At 40.9% G+C, this 20,566-nt stretch overlaps 2 protein-coding genes and 1 long non-coding RNA gene across 9 annotated transcripts in view; 1 reads left to right on the top strand and 2 right to left on the bottom strand.

The window, feature by feature from the left end:
• The window catches only part of celf5a (cugbp, Elav-like family member 5a), a 133,777-nt gene extending 130,088 nt beyond the window's left edge, over positions 1-3,689 (bottom strand). For 3 of the 5 annotated variants that reach the window (XM_037250381.1, XM_037250384.1, XM_037250383.1), the window contains exon 1: positions 3,173-3,689. In XM_037250381.1, the coding sequence (XP_037106276.1) occupies positions 3,173-3,614 (442 nt within the window). In that variant the 5' untranslated portion in view covers positions 3,615-3,689. The remainder of the gene's footprint in view (positions 1-3,172) is intronic. The other 2 variants (XM_037250382.1, XM_037250385.1) reach the window with 1 other exon arrangement.
• A 460-nt stretch (positions 3,690-4,149) lies between these two features.
• Positions 4,150-20,566, bottom strand: part of LOC119122019 — a 28,841-nt gene continuing 12,424 nt past the window's right edge. Inside the window, exons 3-4 of the long non-coding RNA XR_005097797.1 lie at positions 14,980-15,045; positions 4,150-5,563 (exon numbers count right to left, since the gene is read on the bottom strand). This is a non-coding gene — a long non-coding RNA (uncharacterized LOC119122019). The remainder of the gene's footprint in view (positions 5,564-14,979; positions 15,046-20,566) is intronic.
• Positions 10,957-16,700, top strand: creb3l3a (cAMP responsive element binding protein 3-like 3a). 3 transcript variants are annotated; one of them, XM_037250175.1, is made up of 10 exons: positions 10,957-11,169; positions 11,761-11,880; positions 11,989-12,232; positions 12,315-12,448; positions 13,842-13,952; positions 14,013-14,119; positions 14,507-14,575; positions 14,747-14,831; positions 15,451-15,544; positions 16,078-16,700. In XM_037250175.1, the coding sequence occupies exons 1-10, from the start codon at positions 11,149-11,151 to the stop codon at positions 16,380-16,382; spliced, it is 1,290 nt and encodes a 429-aa protein (XP_037106070.1). In that variant the 5' UTR covers positions 10,957-11,148; the 3' UTR covers positions 16,383-16,700. The 3 variants fall into 3 exon arrangements, with proteins under 3 accessions (XP_037106070.1, XP_037106071.1, XP_037106069.1); XM_037250176.1 differs by having other exon boundaries at positions 11,758-11,880; positions 11,989-12,172; XM_037250174.1 differs by having other exon boundaries at positions 10,959-11,169; positions 11,758-11,880.

Raw genomic sequence — 20,566 nt, 5'->3', positions numbered from 1 at the left:
CAAGCCATATCAAACTTGAATTTCTACATTAAATTCAATTCCATATCATGTGTACAGGCTTGCATATTTTTCATTCCCCTTTATATCCCCCATTGTTTATTTTTGTTTGTTTTATCGGGAGTGGCAGCCCACAGAGAAACACTACTATCCACTGCACTGGTTCGGAAGGGGGACAAAATAAAAACTCAAATAGATATTTCATTTGATTATTCTATGATTTCATATGATCCAGCTTGACTGTGATCTAAGGCAATAACTGCTGGCATTGTTGTCTCAGATTGATACCGTCACTTTTGAGTCTTTTTGTTTGTCTGTCTGTCCAAGCTACCAAGCTAGCTTGCCTTCCCTCATATGCTACATTTATTTCTTTTCAACCCATCACACCATGCCTGCTTGTCCATACATATAAATCATATCTCGCAAAGATGTTTGTTTATCGTAATTAATCTCTTGCATTTAGTATGTCCACATCAACAACACTCCGACAATTATAATTGCAGCCAAAGGGAGTTTTTTTTTTTGTCTATGATGTATTCTACATGAGGAAACCCTTTACCTATTAATACCAATCGGGCAACGATAATTGGCAGGCCTCGGACGTCGCGGGCAGAATTAATCATCGGAGGGGGGAGAAGGCAGACTAGACGGAATATTTAATTGGCAGAGGCAGCCACTGTTTAGGGAGGCAACCGGCTGAACACCCAAGGGAGCGCCGCTTCAGACAATGCACATTTTGCTAATCCTCCCGAGTCAACTTATTATGGCCATGCATTATTATCGCGCTTTACAAACTAATTCCGTGTTCTCCCTCGCGGATTACCACGGGCAAAATACACGCGAGGAAATCACAGACAAAAGGACAAGTTGGACCAAATTGCAATCAGAAGTGCAGAACAACTGCAAATTGCTGATGTGTGTGTCTGTGTGCGTTTCTGTGAGTGTGTCCTTGTGAGGGTGAGAACTATTATTTCCATCAGGATCCATACCGTGTAATCCATTTTGCATAATACCATCATTTACAACACAAAAATATTATGTAAGGATGGACAACGACATAAAAGATTGATTGTGTATCGTTAATTACGATAGGCATTGTCAGTTGGTAAGTTGCTTACACAAACCTAATTAGCCTGTAACGGAATAGAAAGTCACTTTGATTTGCATTTAGAAGGACAGTTAACCACACTTGCCACAGTTTACAGAACAGCTTAGTGGGGTTATTTTTTTGGGGACGGGTGATGAGCCTGCCACCAGAATGCTGACCTAGCAAAGACCTGGATTCCTGTTAGCGCACAAGCTAACGGTCACACAAGCTAACAGGCTTGATGGCTAGACTCTCATGTTGTGTTGATTCATTTTTTTTTTTTTTTTAATCATTCAAATGTGGCAATTTTGTGTAAAATTTATGTTTACAGGGTTATTAAAAGTGGAATTTTTGAGGACATGCTCCACCCACATTTAGCATGGGGTTGATTTTTTGTGGGTCCTCTGAAAATGATCAAAATGAGTCTAAAAATGGTTGCGTCAAACCAAAATGGCTGACTTCCTGTAACGTTTTGACCAATTTATAGTGATTATATGGTCATGCTATTAAACTCTAGGAAACACCAAGTTGTCTTTCAAAAACTATGCTTAAGTAGGAGTGTAGAAAACAACACAACATATCGTTATATCCATACATTGTGTCCAACCTTCAGCGGTTTGCCTTTCAAAGCGCCATTTCCTCTCCTCTCCATCCAATCACACTTAAGAAGCTGAAGTTCGCTAGCAATGGAGCCACAATCACTCGACAACTAAATAGTGCAATCATTACGCAACGCGGGGCAATGACACTTCTGTACGTGTTTGCACACACGCGAGCGCGCAATCACACGACGATGAATGAATAAATGAAAAGTGTGTGAGTGCTTGTGCGTGGAATAGCAAATGGAGAGCGAGGTCCTTGTGTCATCTAAGAACTTAATGAGATAGAAGGCCCGGGGAGTGATGTCTGCTACCGTTTTGCTTTTGCTTTGGATTTTAGTGCCCACCACCAACCTAATGAGAACAAACCAATAGAAGTTACTGTGTGTGAAGTAAGACGATAATTTTTTTCTCAATTCCTTTTGAGGTCAACATATTGTATTTAATATTTACGACTGTTAAGTCGTGACAAAAACTCTGTTGCTAACCAAATCAGCAGCACCAAAGTGCCCTAAATAGTCTCACACCTGATTAAAAGTGTACTGAATGTTGTTAACGAGTATTGAAGATGACAAAGATGATAAGCGTTGATTATGTGGGAGCAATTTGTCTGTCTCATTATTATTTTTTTTAATTTCCACTTTTAATTGACAAGTACCAGTCATACTGTTCTGTATTATTACTTTTAAATGCTTTGTACAAGTAAAGGTCTCTCACCTCCCCCACCTCCCAAAAAAAATATGATGATGATGGAGAAGATGACATCCACTACGCAGTGATGGACTGCAAAAGGGTTGTTTAAACAAATGAACCCCCAGCCACACTCAAATCCCCCCTATGGTGATTTACACGGTAAAGCCTACCCTTGGTAACCAACTTCATTACGGAAGGTGGAAGTTGTCAAGTGTGTACAGTGCAGAGCAACGTGGATTTACACCCGTGCTGCCTCCCACTCCGGCATCAACGGCATGGTGGTGGTGGTGGAGGTCCATTTTCCGCTGTGACATCAGTCATGTCACACTTTGAGGGGTGGGGAGGAGGGCATGTTATATGCCTCTGAACTGATTTTAGCAGCCCCTCTATATATATTTATACATCTATATAGGGGGGGGGGGGGCTCAATGATGTTAAAGAACGCAAATGGATGAATAAATGATGAAAAGATGGCACTGGCTCTTTAAAAATGTATCCTTTCCAAGCGCCTCTGCCCCACTTAAGAGCGTGTTCAAAAGGGGTTGGAAAAAAAAAGGGGGGGGGGGGTCGGGGGGTTAATAAAATAACACCACTCATCGCTCTCAAAAGGATATAAAAGATATGAAATCATCGCGGAGCTGGCCGGGAAGAACGTGCGCGCAAACGTTGCTGAACTAAAGCGTCACGTGACGAAACTCAAACATCTCGCCCAAATGAAAATGTAGAAAAGTAGCATAAATGTGCTTTTAAGAAGATATTTCCCGAGCACAATGCGCTGGAGAGTCGCCCACCGTACCTTTATGCATGCCGGTGTAGCGGTCCTTGAGAACTGTCAGTTCGTGGATCTTCCCAAACTGTTCAAAGAGGGGCTTCAGGTCCTTCTCCTCCAAGTTGCGCGGAATCTGCCCGATAAACAGCTTAATGGCATCCTGGTCCTTCATGGCGCCGCTCTCCGGATGAAGTGAAATGGGTTCCGAGCCGTTCATGGGTTTGGGCAGTGGGATCTGGACGTACTGGTGGTGGTACTGGGACTGGTGGTGCGGGAGCAGGAGCAGTGGTGCCGGGCTCGGTCCGCTGAGGAGCAGGCTGGAGGAGTGTGGAGCGGGATGCTGCTGAGGAGGAGGAGGAGGAGGAAGAGGAGGAGGAGGAGGATTCTGCCTTCTTGTTTCAGTCTGAGTGAATCTGGCCATTCTCGAGCTGGGAGCAGAGTGGATAATAATGATAACACACACACACATAGACACACGCACAAGCGCGCACGCACTGTGAGAGAGAAAGAGAAAGAGAGGGAAAGAGAGAGAGAGAGAGAGAGAGAGAGAGAGAGAGAGAGAGAGAGAGAGAGAGAGAGAGAGAGAGAGAGAGAGAGAGAGAGAGAGAGAGAGAGAGAGAGAGAGAGAGAGAGAGAGAGAGAGAGAGAGAGCACTCAGCTGGAAACCTGGCTGACTTTCTCGGGCACAAACACGCACACATGGGCACACATACAGAAGAAGGCACAGAAGAGCAGAATGGTGGAAGAGATGCGCACTTACGCGATATTACACGCTCTTGAGCGACACCCAGTGGTCATAGCTTTTACTGCAGTTTGACAGACAGACAGACAGACAGACAGGCAGGCAAGGCAGACAGACAGATACATAGATACATAGACAGATAGACAGATAGACAGATAGATAGATAGATAGATAGATAGATAGATAGATAGATAGATAGATAGATAGATAGATAGATAGATAGATAGATAGATAGATAGATAGATAGATAGATAGATAGATAGATAGATAGATAGATAGATAGATAGATAGATAGATAGATAGATAGAGCACAGTTTTTCTTCTCTAGTCACATAAAGTTTCCCTACTAGTATGCCAAAGTTGTCCGAGAAATCGTAACATCTCGGTCCGGTTCGACGAATGTAGTTCGCTTTTCTGCTCCATTGAACCAACTGTAGAAAGACGTCAGCAGGCGCACATTGACAGTAGAGTCGATACGCAAGTGGTGGTCTTGGTTGAGAAGTGGCGGGGGTGCCGTTCAATTGTAAATGTCTTTCCTTTAAATAGGAATTCCTTTAAGCAGCACATTCCCAGAGAGCGCCACGCCAGACGCAGAGGCCAAACGATTTGCTGGCTTTATTTGGTGTCCGCCCCGCCGCGTTCCGAATGTATTGATTAAAGGAGGCAAGCTACTCGCTCGGATGTGTCAAGCCTCTTTTCTGAATGGGAGCTGGCTGGGCCCGGTTGAAAGTGAAATACTCTAAAGCGGACAGCCCAGCATGTTGGCCCGTTTTACCTGTGTCGAAAGCGAGCCGAGGCCCTCCAGTTGAACAAGAGCCCCGGAGCTGTCAATGCTCTCGCCGTCTCCGACTATTTTTAGGGAAGTGGTCAGTAGGCGCTGGGGGGAAAGAACTTCCACGTCATGGTTTTTATTGACCAATGTCATTAGTGCTTTGCCGGGCCCAAGGCGTAGACAAGAAATCAATAAAGGTCACACTATTAGAGCGATCCAACTCAAAAAGTTACATACAATTTCAGCAGCTGCCGTTTTATTCTTGCTTGTTTGTTAACCAGCCCGGACGGCCAGTGAAAATAAGCCGGGGTCGATTTCCTAAACCCAGGAAGACTTAAGTGTGTGGGGAACAGGCAAAGGCTGCCCTGAGGGCGTCATTTTGCATCGCATGTGCACGTGTTGATCTGCGCGCTGACACAAGCTGCCTCATTTGTAAAATTATTCTATATCGCAATCAATACTAACAACTCCCTGTATAGATTATCTGCAAATGCCACAACAATGGATGTCAGTAAATGAGGAAAAAGATTCAACATGATATCCGTTCATGACAACTGACTTCACTTAAAAGTAACTCAAATAATTAACCCAGCATTGGATCCAAATCTGGCCATCGGGCCTCGAGTTTGACATCTATGATTCAAAACCTTCAATGAAGCCAACGTGCATGCTATACTTAACGTCCGTGGAGCCTGGAAGTAATCGGTTGCTCCTCTCTTCAGACTTGTCTCACATCTCATCAGCATTATAAGTCAGTGGTGCATAAAGGTGTCTCTGGTGGGATGAGGCGTCACGGCATCGCAGCCTCATTTTCTCGGATGTCACCTCACAGTTGAGCGGGCATGTTTTGCAACGCTGAACAACTCGCGCTCATCTCAAAGGTTCACAGTCATGTCATGACAGCCTAAAAGGAGAACAAAAACGTTCCACTTAGTCACTTTATGTTAAAAAGGATGAACTTTTTTCATTCATTGCCATTGGGGCAATTGGAGCATTGCACCATCCAATACAGTAGATGGCGCTAGTGAGTATAGAACGGCCTTTCTTTACATTGTTTTGTTTTATTTATTGTTTGCGTTAAAATTTAAATTTAATCAAAATTTGTTGCCTTTTTTAGTGCCCTATCAAATCCAAATCATGGTGAATATTTAAACACATGTCATATCTTTTAAAAAATGCAAAATTTCCTGTGTTGTCTAACATCAAACAAAGGCACGTAACAAATGGAGTTACCGGATCTAAGAAAGCAATTTTGGCATCTCGCAGCTTAATTTTCGCTTCCAAACAAATGTTATCACTAACTGTGACCATTATTTTGCAACATCAAGAGATAAACGGTCAGCAGGCGGTCCATTGTTGTCATCTCGTCCAGGTTACCATTTTGACGTGCGTGTGTTTCCTCCCAAACACAATTTCCTATAAATGTCACACATTGGACTGCTGCTGTTCGTGTGACATTAACGTGATCCTAAGAAGAACACCCGCAGACGCAAGATTGTTTTCTCCCTCTTATTATGTAAATCATATGCATAGTCCATGGCTGGAAATGAAATCCACTATCTAGTCAACTATTTCTGTAAAATAATAGAGAATATTGAACTGTTGTAAAATAACAATTTGAAAAGATAATTTAACTATAATGCTACATTATACATCATGCTAGCAAAACAACAAATGTATTCCTTATGGAGCAGCAACTTTAGACCTCACCATTATTATCACTCGTCTAATTTATCTCCTTTTCCAACAAATTACGGTAAATTGTGAGACGACACAAACGGTAGACTGAATAAAATAGTTAGACGTTTACTTACGGTTTTAAGCCACCAGAGGGCAGCAATGCTCCATTCTTCCCGAGACGACAACTCACTGAGTAAAAGTGTCAAACTCATTTTTGTAGCGGGCAAATAATTGTTCAAATGTTGCCCATTGAGAACAATGCCCGTTTATTGGATTAAAAATGATGTATTTACCATCATATAAAAGAGTGAATGCATTTTATTGTATTTATTAAATTCATAATTTGTTGTTTTGTCTTCGTTCATTTAAAAAACAACTAAGTCAAACCCCATTGGAAACAAATACATCAATGAAAAGATGGCAAAAAATAATGAAGTCGGATTTCAATCACAGAAATAATCGGGTTGCTACTGATTGCAACTTTTTGTCAAATTTGGTCAACAAGTCACCTGTAGATTTTGTTCACGTGCAGGAGCACCATCTGCATCAACGAGAGCCCAAACAAGCAGACCACAATTGGAACAGCCATTTTGTTTGGCAGCCATCACTGCTGGTAATCCACCCAGTTGTGTTGCTGTCACGAGATTTGCCACAGCATGAGATGTCATTGTATTTATTCCAGGAATGCCCCGCTGGGTTTGTTAAATCTTTTCCCACCATGTAAACACAAATGCATTCACGCCAGCGTCCCACATTTAAAAACAGGGACCGTTTTTTTAATCAAGATTAATGTCGTCGGTGGCATTTGTGTCATTCGTAAATCAGACTTGGGGATTACATTTATTAGGGACGACAGTTAGAGTAAATGTTTGTGGGCTTGCCAAGGGGTGCTGAAGAAATGTGTGTAACAAACATTACAAGAAAACAAACAAAACAACAAACAAAATACAGTTTGGTCAGCTGAGTCTTAAGCAACTGTGATGTCATTTTCAGTCAACAGCAAGTGACAAAATGGCCGCCCCCTTGAGATGGAGAAAAGAATTGTGGATTTTGCTACTTAGTTTATCTTCCACAAGTGGAATATTAATAAGAATGCCGTGTTTAGATGAGTAGGGGTGCACAGAACATATTGTAACAACATTTTTGGAATTGACATCCTCTTCAAGAGTCTAAAACAATTTTTAAGGATGTTGCCTTATCTCTGCCTTTGTTACACTTCTCAATCTTTTCATTTAATCTTGGTTAACATGGTTGAGCAAGACATGTAATACGAAGATTAGCCCTAACTCGTGCTTGGAAAATCAATTGAGATGAGGGGAAACTCCACTGCATGCGAGGCCACTGTATCAAGCTTTAGAAGTTCCTCCATATCTGTGGAAGCAGCGGGAAAAAGGTCGAGTGGGAATTCATTGGTAGACCAATGAAATTGGGTGCAGGGGATGAAAGTCTCATCAAGTGAACTTTGCTTTGAAATGTGGCGATGTGAAGCTGTAGCACTAGCTCCCGACTGACAGAAGCCAATTACAGGCCAAAAAACCATTCCTCCATGGCGGAAACAGATCGTATAGTGACTCACCAATTCATGAAAAGACTTGAGAAAAACTGGGGAGCACAAAAACATAACTGTGGTCTCTTGAGGGAGGCAAAAAGAGGCATTGGTACAGTGTGCAGTATTAAAAAAAGAAATATTTTGAATGATACAGAAGTCCCACCCACATAATAAATAAATAAATAAATAAATAAACAGACGGGTGGACGGACGAGAGAACGAATAAATAAATGAATAAATAAATAAATAAATAGATAAATAAATAACGCAAATATGATTAATTATTCATCCATTATTTTATTTACTGTACAAAGGCTGGAAGAAAAATCATTATTCTTTAATGGCAATGACCCTCACTTGAATTGTCCACAAATATCCCACAAAGCAGAATAAAATATGATTCCGGTTGCTAGGTTACCCTCGTTTTTAACAATGTCTCACGTGAGAACAAAAAAAATGAGGCTTCTGCCAACTTGCTTTTGAGGACATAATACGACTATTCGATAAAGAATGGAATGAATGGAGACAGTCAATGGAAGGGGACAACCTTGAGTGCCGTGGCCCAAATCAATGCAACAAAACAGCTCAATGCACAGCAGGGGTGTGCTTTTCTTGTTTTAAAGGCAAAATGGTTCCTGTCCTGTTGTGTTTGTGCGTCATTACTATTGTAATGATGAGTTCACCGTAGGTCGACGCTCAAAAGTGCCAATAAACAAAATAACAATGCATGTGCAGCAACAATTTTCTGAAAACATGTTATCAATCAAAACCCTTTTGGGTCACGTGGAAAAAAAAAAAAAACTTCCAGTTTCCTTCTGCCACCCCTTCATCAATAACTTTTTCTTCTTCCAGAGACTTTGTGACTTTCTGATAGCACAAGCGTGGAACATCACGGCACACCGACTCTTACCGCGTGTGACATCACGCATATCAGAGAAGTTGCTCAGCCTTGATGTTGAGGCCAACTCACATGAGAGTTGATGCAAATGATCCCATCGCATTGGCTGGCTGCACTGATCTTCCCGCTATGCTACCTAGTTGGTGGAAGATATTTTTTGGTTCATATTTATGTATGCGGCAAGTTTTGCAATAAATAGCAATAACGACTTTGCCGAGATGTTGATAAAAATAGCGACGTACTATTATTTGAACATATTTCAATCATCATCTGTGTACATGTCCAAACTAAGTAAAACCCAAATGATCAAAAGTTTTTTTTGATACTCCAGATGACGGGCTGGGAATTCTCCCATCAAAGTAACGCACCTGAGAGGTCTTAAGAGTGCACCGCATTTGTCAGACTGGCATTTCGGCTAATGACTGGCATTTGGGTCCCTGCATCTCTACATCTCAATGCGATGTTGTTTTTTTTCCCAGAGGCTCCAAAAAGGCTCGTTAGCATATTTTGCATCCCAACTTTCAATTAGAGGCCTGTTATCGTTTGACCTTCATTTTACATATCTGTGATGCTCGGATGGCAAAAAGGAGCTCATTGTCAAATGTCATAGCGAGTCGTCATTGACAGCTAAGCTAACAAAGGAGTGATTATGCATGTTTTTTGGGTTTTTTTTGCCTTGCCTTTCGCTAGCTAGCTCGCAACAGGATTCCCTGAGGAAGCGAGACATCCTGTAAATAGTGCTGTAGTGAATCCGCTTCCTCGTGGACGTTATTCGATGAATATTTCACGCCGCAGTCGACCTGCTGACCTTACATTTGGAAGGAAAGCTATCTCCTGAGGATTTGCGCTTGTAGGATTTTCTGGCCAGGATAATGCTGCACTGATCTGAGTGCATTTATGATGCTGAAATTATCATCGAAACAACATATTTTATATTTATGAGATGTGGAAGGAGATGCAAAGTTTAAATTTATTTTCCAACCTTTGTTGAGCGAGGACGTATATTGTATTTCAAAATGCCACACAATTTATATGTCAGAATTAAGCAATCGTATTTCAGAACCTTAGCGTAATAGAAGTTGGGGTTTTTTAACAATTAAAATTAAGCAGCTTTTAAAAATCAAAAGGAAAAATGAAAAATTAATACAACTGATTATTTGATGAACTACTAGAGGCACCCCACTGAGAATTTACTCATTAGATGCTTGCGCTCGTGTTTACAAGCAAAGCAGGCACCTTCTATTAAAAAAAATAAAAAATAAAATAAAAATGAAGTACCTCAATTATACAAAGTAAAAGGATTTTTAGAAAAAAAACTGAAAATTTGTGCTGCAAACCATACAAAAAATCCATGTGCGCTTGAGTTAAGCTTTTCTTTTTTTTTTTTAAAGCAGTGCTTTCTTTTCTAACTCATGCAGTTATTGCAGAGCCCTTTGGAACCGTCTTCCGGGAGATAATCAAACCATTACATAATGTTCCTCTTTTTTATGGCTCAACTAGCCCGGGCATGACTTTGTGACTTCTTGCTTTGTGCGGAGAAATTGAGTTCAATTCCATTTTCACCTATACTTGCAGTGCTATTCCATGACCTCCATGCTCATGTCATGCGGTGACACTTGCTGCTGTTTCCTCCTACGTTTTCTGGCAGCGTTGTGAAGTTAAATGTGGAAACACGTGTTTGCTGCCTCTAAATTCTACAGCTGCCAAGGAGGCTATGTTTGTCCCGTTCCGTTGTTTTGTCAGGCTGTTTGTCTTTTGGCAGGGTTACTAAAAAAAACTTGTCCAAGCATACTTTTGTCTCAAATTTTGCACAAAAATTAATCAATCGATGATCGGCGTTTTTTCGTGCCGCAGCTATCTTGGAAGCTTCATCAACAATAATTTGCATCATCAAAAAACACTTGTCCCATTCCCAAAAGCTTTGCTAATCAGAATCTGGTATTCTCTCAAATTGCCATTGTAATTCGCTGCTGATTTGATAACTTTTACGTTCAAAGTTTTGCTGTGTTGTTCTATTGTCTCTCAAAAGTATGGCAAAGGTCGTAAGGAATATGTCAACAACAAGTTACGGAAATAAAGACTTTGGTCTAACCATCTTCAAGTGAAGACCTTCTCCAGATGTAAAACAGTGTGTGCTTAAGCGGCCAATCAGGTTCGATCTGATCTACTCCAATAGGGGACAAGCATTGTGGCCGACTGGGTGTGCTGCGTTGGAGTTTCAACTTTGGACCCAACAAAAGCAGCTGAGTGATTCAATAGAAAGTCTTCATCAGCAGAGCTTCTCAACAGGAAAAAAAAAAAAAAGGATATTTTGACAGGATTTTTTTTAGTTTCCTTGGTTTACGACCCAAGAAGGGAAACTATGGAGCACTACTCTGACCAGGTAAATACTGTAGTTTAATATATTTATATCAACATATGACAGTGAAAAAGTATTACAGGTTATTCTGTGATTATAAGTATAAAGTTTAATGGATACGGCTATGATCATTAATCAGACCGAATTTTTTGTCAGTTCAATAACTTGTCCCGATTTCACCGACATGACCGCAAAACGTACTTTTAAGGGAGTGTCAATCAAAACTGTGAGTCATTATCTCGCCAAAAGGAGAATTTTAGATTCAGCTCTTATATTGGATTTAATAAGTTGATACTGCTGCTATCACAAAGGATCACTGAGTTTCATTGCAGTTCCAACTACAGAGAGAATAGATTGTTTTTAATCCTGTGAAATATTATTGGGGATATTGTCAAAATGGTTTGGTTTGGTTCTGTGGGTCCGCACAAACCTTTTAACTTGAACCACAAGGTGACTTTTTACGCGTCAAGCCGATATAGACGAGCAGGGAACATATTGTACCTGACACTTGACAAATCATGATCAAGCAGTAAAGAAGCGGCTGGGGCAGTCGTGGCCTTTTGTCCTGAGTGTGACTTCCGAAAAAGGAACTTGACAAATGACACATGACAGCAGGCGTATGACGGCATGGAGCTGCTGGATTGGCTGTTTGATCAAAATGATGGAATCCTTCGGCATGAAGAAGCGGAACAACAATGCAACCGGCAGCACCACTGGCCAGAGCAGGAACCAAACGTGCGTAAAACCGTCAATCATCTACTTTTCCTTGTAGCCGGACTATCATCTCAGCATGTTACCTCGTATACAAGACTAGAAAAATAATCGAAGCTTCCACCCGAGCAGATGCTCCAGCTGGCTGAACAGGCGGATGCCGACTTCCTCAACGCCTTATTAAGTGGAGGAGAATCAGCGTCGGGTTCGCCGATCTGGTCCCCCTCGCCGAGCGACAGCGGGATCAGCGAAGACCCGCCTTCGGATCAGATGGATAGCCCACAGCGTCCGGAGAGCCCCCCCGAGGATATTCATTGTATGGGTCTGAGGTCACAGGCCAAAGCAGCCTTGGAGGCTCAAACGTCCTTCAAACTAAGTTAGCTTGGTTAACTTGCTAGCTAACTCAATACTGATTGTTTATTGTGATATTAGTTTCATTCGTGTGTGTGTTTTTGAAGATGTCTGGGAAGGCGAGCACCCCGCGGAGAGGACGAGATATCCACAATATTCTGCGGACGTAAACAGAGAGCCGCCGTGCTCCGGCTCGTCTCTGACTGTTAAGGATCTCTTGCTGAGTGGCACAACTGAGCCGGCAAGTGAGACAAAATGGGGGAGTGAACTGAAGGATTATGGCTGATAATGCTTTGACTCACTGTTTATATTTGAGAGTCTGTAAGATACGTGGATCCTCTGCGGTTTCCGACATTCCAGTGGGAACGGAAATCTCGACTTGGTGCAAGATGCACGACGGCAACCATTTTATTATTCAGTGTTGCTACTGTTATCTTGAAAAACGTAATCAGATTCCTCATCAACAACTACTCCTTTAAAACAAACCTTTGTTATTGAACTGATTACCGTAATTTTCGGACTATAAGTCGCGGTTTTTTTTCATAGTTTGGGTGGGGGGGCGACTTATACTCAGGAGCGATTTATATACATATATATGGGTTTTTTTCACTTTTTTGGGCATTTTATGGCTGGTGCGACTTATACTCCGGTGCGACTTATAGTCCGAAAATTACGGTAGTTTAAAAGTTACTTTATGAGTTACATTCAGGATATCGTCAAACTCATCGTAAAAATGAACAAAATATCAGCGGAAAAATCGTAGCACTCGTTAAGCTAACATGGCCTTAAAGCACAGGTGTCAAACTCAAGGCCCGGGGGCCAGATACGGCCCGCCACATCATTTTATGTGGCCCGCGAAGACAAATTAAGCATCAAATTCATGTGTCATTACTAGAATTGCAAATTGTCTTCACTTTTAATATCTTTTTTCTTTTAAATATTTGACCAGTTTTTACTCGTCTGATTTGAAAACGAGTTATTTGTCAGTTTGTTTTGTCGATTTCACTGGATATAATATGAGGTGCTCATACATTTATTTGGGTTGACAGCCCTCCGAAAGAAGCTATGACTACAATGCGGCCCGCGTAAAAAAACGAGTTTGACACCCCTGCCTTAAAGTTAGCATATCATGCTACGTTAGCTCAACTTACTTTGCATGGACACAAACTACGGGAGAAGAAAATTGTCAGAAAAAAAGTTACATTGCTGTTTGCTCTCATCATTCTCACAGTTCTTTCAGTACAGTAAAATTAAGTCAGTGCAAACAAAAAAAAAAGCATTCTGAATAGACGCAGCCCAGCCAGTCCTTAATTAATATAGGAAATATTTCATTCCTTTTTATCTTAATTATTCAGACACAAGGAGTGTAAAAAAAAAAAATCAAGTATTGATCCAAGCTTTCCAGCCCAGTTGATTAAGGCGAAGAGTGGCAGAATGCCGCTTGGCTCATCACACTGTGATTTCTCGAGGCTTGGCGCAGGAATGAGAGCAATGGCGGCAAGTGGCATGCTAATTTAACTACGCCTTGAGAGGCCGCAGGGAGACCGGCGGCAAGCTGTAATCGGGCGACGGCAGTGAGGAAGTGTAATCAAGAGCAGCACCTCCTACTGAATCACGTGCCGTCTCCCTTCCAGCCTCCGCAGCCGTTCCAACAGTCCATTCAAGAACTGATTCTCAATGAAGACGAGAAGAAGCTCCTCGCCAAGGAAGGCGTGACTCTACCCAGCCAACTACCACTCACCAAGGTTCGTTATAAGAACAAACCAGTTCAAACCACTCACTCAAAAAAAATCTATTCCAATCAGTATGAAGAAAGGATCCTGAAGAAAATACGCAGAAAGATTCGCAATAAGCAGTCGGCCCAGGAGAGCCGCAAAAAGAAGAAAGAGTACATTGATGGATTGGAAAGCAGGTAACAGTTTTTCAATTACACATCACATTTAGATTGCTGTGAACATTTGAGCAGTAGCGTGGCTAAAATTTCTTTTGAACTCTTCTCACTATTGTTCAGTGTTAACCCGTTCACTACCATTAACGGCTATAGACGTCCAAGTTCCATTTTAACTTGGCTGGCAGTGAATATAGCGATCATCTCGCTAACATAGTGGGATGGTGATTGAGCCTTGCAGCGAATAGCAAAAGAATTGAATATTCAAACTCTGCATTTTATTATAATAACTTGAAGTGTTCTGTTGGAATAGCAGTTATAACCAAATCATTTTGCCAAGCCTTCCAATTTGAGCACAGGGCTGCTCCCAGCTATAACTTCTACTCTTTCTGTGTATATGTGTGTTTTCAGAATGGCTGCATGCAGCGCACATAACCAGGAACTTCAGCGGAAAGTGTCTCAGCTGGAGAAATGTAACATGTAAGAGACTATAAAATGGAACCCTTCTTTGCGCGAGACCTCACGCTGTAATCCGAAAGGAGTCATCCACTTCACAACCTCTCCTACGTCTTCCTTTGCCACCCAGCCTTCACATCATTCATTTTACATTGTCTTCTTTGTGATTATTTTTTCATGGATTTGTCTCCGCAGTTCACTAATGGAGCAGTTGCGCCGGCTCCAAGCTCTGGTCATGAATACAACTAACAAGCCGGCCCAGACTGGGACGTGTGTGTTGGTATGAACTCGCCGGCCGATATATATTTAAAAAAAAAAAAATCCTGATAGCAATCCAAAATGCGAAAGCCAAATAAAAGCCCAATCATGACATGACAATCTCTGAAGACACACAAGAAAAAAAGCACAATCCTTAAATCTAAAAGTACCTTTTTTGAATGGAAGCCATGTTCCGTCTTTGATCAGCGCCGTAGCACAGCGTACGCCGCCCAAGGCTATAAGGAGGGAAGAATATTTGAAATTTGAGCTTTAATGGATATGAATGTGTGTCAGAACCCAGTCACTGAATACGTTATGATGAACTAGAGAAGCACAGAAAAGATGCACCAACGACACAGTGCTTCCTGTTTATTAGGGATTACTAGATCCTTAAATAAAAAAATCCATAAATGATTAAATTGAGGGCATGTAATATAAAAAAAAAGACTCAAATTTGTGATATCTGGAAAAATAGTTGTCACTTCACACCACTGGAAAAAGAAAGCTTAATTTTTGAGGGTGGCATTTATTTGTCTAAGCGACATTAACTCTAAATGCATTCCGTGAAAAATATGCAAGCAGTGTTTTTCCCACTCTCCTCCCGCTTTCTCGTCTCCTTTTGACTTCTTTATCCCCCTCAGGTACTCCTACTGTCCTTCTCCCTAATCCTCTTCCCGAGCCTCAAGCCCTACGCTGACACCAAAGTCAGCCAAGGAGACTTCAGCCCAGTCAGAAGTGAGTAACCTTGAATGGCAAATAGCTCCCAGCGTGACCGTTAAAGGTGACATGACTTAGGATTTTTTTTTTTTTTTTAGCTGTATGAGGATTTGCTGTCAATTTCAATAGCTAACCTTAATGACCTTCCCTCTGACATACCAAAAATATGCATGTTGAGTTCAGCTAAGATCCAAAATTGTCAGTAGCTCCAAATATGAGTGGGAAATTGTGATTGGCTGACGATCAATCCAGTTGTGCCCCGCCCACTTTCTGCTCATCTGCTGCTCACCCTTGACCGTAATGAGTAGTCGGATCATTATTGATGTTGCTTGGATTTTTATGCGCAATATGGTGTGCGGAGAGGAGCCTTGGGGAAAAATTCGATCAAATTGAATGAAATATTATGCAAGTCCAGACTTTTTGGTTTGCTATTCATGACTGAGGGAAAACTTGTCACAGGCGATGAATGCAGCTAAGATGGCAGCCCATAAACTATAATAATCGACTTTTCCAGAGGCGTGTTTCATTCTGGCCTCTTAATTTTCCCACAGTCCAGTCACGTGCCCTGCAGAACGTGCAGGCCTCCCGCGTGCTGCACGTCATCGATCCCCCGTTGGCCACCCAAGACGAATCGAAGCCGGCGCACGGGCGATTCCCGGCAGATGCAGGATTGGAAATCACCACCCTGATGGGGAACATGAAGCTGAACCGAGAACTGGACGCCATGTCTCCGAACCGCAGCCAGGCGGAAACGCTGGGGCATTTCCACATTGACCCTGTCACCGGCCACATAGCAAGTGTAACTTTGAATCCCAAACGTTCTGCTGGCTTACCGCCGAACGCTGATGACATGTAAAAGAAGCTCCAGTGAAGCTGGTCTTTTTTTTTTTTTTTTAAATCATGTCGTAAAGATTCTGTTTCTGCAGTCCTCTTTGCCCTTTTCTCATTTGCAGTGCTCTTTTGTATCGTCGTGTGCATTTCAATGTCAAACTAATTCACATCTTTTCAAGTGTGATCTAACCCTAACCCTAACCCTAACCCTAACAAGGATTTTTCTTAATTTGTTTCAAACTTTTACATAAAAATCAGCAATATACAGAAAAAAAAGCATTCTTTGTATACTTTTACGCCTCTCAGATGCTTTAAACTTATTAAAACACACTTTTAAAACAAATTTCTCAGCAACTGTTCTTACTCTCGCTAGCATGGTTCTCCAAATAAGAGGCCATAAGAGGCCAAGTGTGCTTGCTTCAAGCTGTTTGTCACTTCCAGTTGGAATTTACTGCAAAGCTCATACAGAAGAGAATAAATGTACACAAAAAAATGTTTAACCAAAAATGATCAGCTAGCTTAATGCACATGATAAAAACGACTAGAGATGGCCTAGTGAAAATTAACTTAGATGTAACTATGATATTGGATCATCAGGGAAGCAGCACACACATTTTTATTGATTGATTCGTATATTTAAAAAAAAAAAAAATGTAAAAGATCTCTGAAAGGTAAAGTGGCCAAACACTGTGCCATGTAGCTTTCTTCCCCCACGTTAAACCTCCACACTCTCCACGATTCTTCTGCGGAAGCAGCTGATCCAATGTACAAACAAGACATCTCTCAAAGGGCAAATATGTCACCAGGGACAATAGAAAGGGAGAAAACTAAGCCAAAGGTTGAATAGACAAGCTCTTATCACCAGACGTATTGACATATTTACTCATTGGAAAAGCTCGTGTCTGCAACATGACCACACAAAATAAAAGTGTTTGGGTTGCTCACTAAATCCTCTTGAAATTATTATTATTATCATCATCATTATCATTATTATTATTATTATTATTAAATCCAATGTGTGGCCTTTATACTTCCTGATAGCTTCACTCCAGTCTTCTCCAAACCATGAAAGTATAAATTTAATTCATTTCAGTACTACAATGCTTTTGCATTCTCAGCAAGAGTGTGTCTAATCATAATTTTCTTTTGCGTGGTGAAAATGCAAATATTGTCATCATACATGGAGATAAAAGTTTCAATTGTTTATCTCTGCCAGACATCTGTTCTTTCTTTTGTTCTAGGATGAGCTGTACGGCAAATTGAAGAATGTTATTTTCTCTTCGTTTTAATCAGGATGGAAGTGTCTCAGGCACAGGCTTCTCCAATCAAGATCCGAATGCATTACTTTGATTAAGGAAATTCTCCGAGGAGCCTCTCCACCCGGACAAGCTCCCGCCAAGCGGGGCGAACCATAAGAGGAATCTTGTCCATCAAAGTCAAAAGGCCAAATCCGCTCATCTTTAATCTACAAATGGGATTAAAGTTTTAAGGTTGAGACAGTAAAAACTTGACGCTTCCGCAAACACAACATGCCTTTTCCAATTAGGCTGAGCCAAAGGGGGATTTGCAAAGAAACTCGATGGATGACACCTGACAGAAGTGTGAAACTATTTGAGCCTTTATGTTTCCGCCCAAGGTGTTTGCCAAACTTTTGAGCCTAATCACGTAACTTTCTTCCATTTTTACACCAACAAACAAAAATGCCATAAAAAGTAAAGAACGGTGGCCTTTCAACTATAATCAGTTAAGACGGGCTCCAATTTATGCCTGACCCCCAATGAGGACAATCCTTGGTCAGATGTTTGCTTGTCTGCAGTTCTAATCACACACATAGCGAGGATTAGCTTACATACAACGCATAGCTCTCAGCAGTATTTTCGGTTTTCTCGGATTTAGGATGTATGATGTGTAATTACAAGCTTTGGGTCTATTTGGTGATTGGACGGGATCAGGCTCATTAGTCATCCTCCGGTATTAACTGCTCCTCATTTGTCTGCGGCCTGGACGCCACTTATCGGCTTTGCTCAAATCTGTAAGCTATCCAAATATCAAACTGACCATGTGACATGCAGCCGGATATTAACGGTGACACACTGGAAATTAATTTGGGTGAATTCTTTTCAATGGTGCCTATTTTGTTCATGTCGCTCAGCCGCATTGAGCAGTTGCTATTCATGTGACATGATTCTCAGAAAAGATTATGATTATTTTCTTTTCTTTTATTTATTTTCTTCTTTTATTTTTTTTATTATTAATTTACTTCTCTGACATGTCTTACAATTTGTAAAATACTTTTTTTGTCATAATATTGTGATTCTATTATTCAAAATTATTCACACATTTGGAAAGCTGATTTTATAGTCCATTTTGGTTTTTTTTTTTTAGAAAAATTTATTTTTCACATTTATGTCGTGTAGTCATGTTTAATTTAAAATTCATGGTGGCATTTAGATTGCTGAGCTGATGATTTAAAAAAAACTTTCTTTTTTAGTCTTTAAAACATCATGACCTTCAGAATGACTGTTTTTGCTTATTTCTAAGACTGCTAAAATCCCCCCCAAAAAACCCTCTTCAGATGTTGATCGGGGCCAAAGCCTTTCAGTCTCCCAACTTTTTGTTTGTTCTTAGATAAAACAAAATTCAAAGAAGCAAACTTCGATGAAAAAAATATCCAAGTGGCTCTATCATTGTTCTAAACTACAACAAAAGCTCAAATAGTGCCGAAATAAATATATTCTCATTAAGGCCTATGACACTCTGACGATGTCTACAAGTCACTTTAATTTTTCCTGCCTCTGATCACTGTATCACAACTGTAGGCCGGGTGACAAAATGTTATGGCAGCAGAGTGAGTGGGAAGCGCTTTAAATCGGCTTTGGATGAAGCTGTACGCCTTCTTAAAATGTTTTGAAATATAGACCTCATTTTTATTTACTACACAGTTAAAGGAATGAGGACGTTATTTAATACTCGCATTATGTTTTCTGTTCATTTTACAGTCAGTAAGAGATAGCATTAGATTAATTTGATTGGCTGGTTTAAGCAGCAAAAAAGATGCCAATTAATCATTTTAATACCCAAAACATTCCATAATTGCAACTACTTCAACACCCATTTAAATTAACGCTGCTTTTATAGGGGTCGTTCAACAAGTTGATGTCATTCGAGACGAGCTGCATCGAAAATGGAAAAAAAAATGGAAAAATCGAGATTGTATTTTTTCCATTAAGCAGGCAAGACACAAATTGTCCATTATTGTTAATGAGGAGATGACGTCAAGAAGCAGAGAAAATTTTTTCGCAGCCCATCGGGAGACGAGAAACGACCAAAACAAAAAAAAACACCACTGCTGACAGAAGCAAGGCGATGAAAGTGAATTTGGAGAGCAGCATAGCTGTTTGGGAATATTTGCTTCATCAACATTCACGGTGCAATTTCATTCAAATAAAAGACCACTTGAATACTTTTCCTATTGTGAGAGGACGGTCGGTTTGAATGTCGTTGTCCGTGGCAACCTGTATAAGCGGTGAACATTCAGGAAATTATCTCAAACCTTTCTGAAAGGGGCACAATCATTTTCTCACATTTTATTTCGAAGAATATGAATATAGCGGATCACGTCTTTCAAAAAATGACTTTTTAGCCTATTAGATGAAAGGCCCTGAATCTACTGTAGAGTTTGGTCATTAAGCACTAATGGTCTGGACCAAACCTCAATAATTGAGCTTATCATTTTTAAATTAAGAAGAAGGTCCATCAATCTGATAACTTTTAGCCTAATAGATCTGAACCTCATGGTCTCATGTTCAAGATCAAGAGAATTGTAGAGGCTATTCAAAAACTTGGCCGTGCACATTCAGCTCTATCCGCGGCTCCCAGGAGGTTGAGTGTGAACGCTGTTCTTTTATTCGTGGAGGTACTCAGTGCTCGAGGCACAATCCCATCAAGCCGCATGCATCGAGTAATTCTTTCATTTTTAGATGTGCTGTCATCCGGGTTTCAGAATCACATTTTTGAATAGGTAGAAAACCGGTGAAAATACCGGTGTTATCCAGTATTTATTGCCCAACGACAAAAAAAAGTGCCATCAACCTAATCGGAATGGGAAAAAAATCAGAAAGTAAAAACTAAAAATGAAAAGAAAGCCTGGGCTAGCTAGTTAGCTTGACAAGCTAACGTCCTTCACATTATATCAAGGCCCCTACAGCT

The sequence above is a fragment of the Syngnathus acus genome, chromosome 4 (assembly GCF_901709675.1).
Source record: "Syngnathus acus chromosome 4, fSynAcu1.2, whole genome shotgun sequence".
NCBI lineage: Eukaryota > Metazoa > Chordata > Actinopteri > Syngnathiformes > Syngnathidae > Syngnathus > Syngnathus acus.
The sequence above is the reverse complement of the archived record's forward strand: the minus strand, read 5'-3'. Positions and strand labels throughout refer to the sequence as shown.

Excerpts from the sequence above, each read along its gene's own strand:
- creb3l3a (XM_037250174.1), top strand. The coding sequence starts at position 11,149 with ATGGAGCACTACTCTGACCAG. Across the intron at positions 11,881-11,988 it reads GGCCAGAGCAGGAACCAAAC|ATGCTCCAGCTGGCTGAACA; the intron begins GTGCGTAAAACC and ends CCACCCGAGCAG. Across the intron at positions 14,576-14,746 it reads CAGCTGGAGAAATGTAACAT|TTCACTAATGGAGCAGTTGC; the intron begins GTAAGAGACTAT and ends TTGTCTCCGCAG.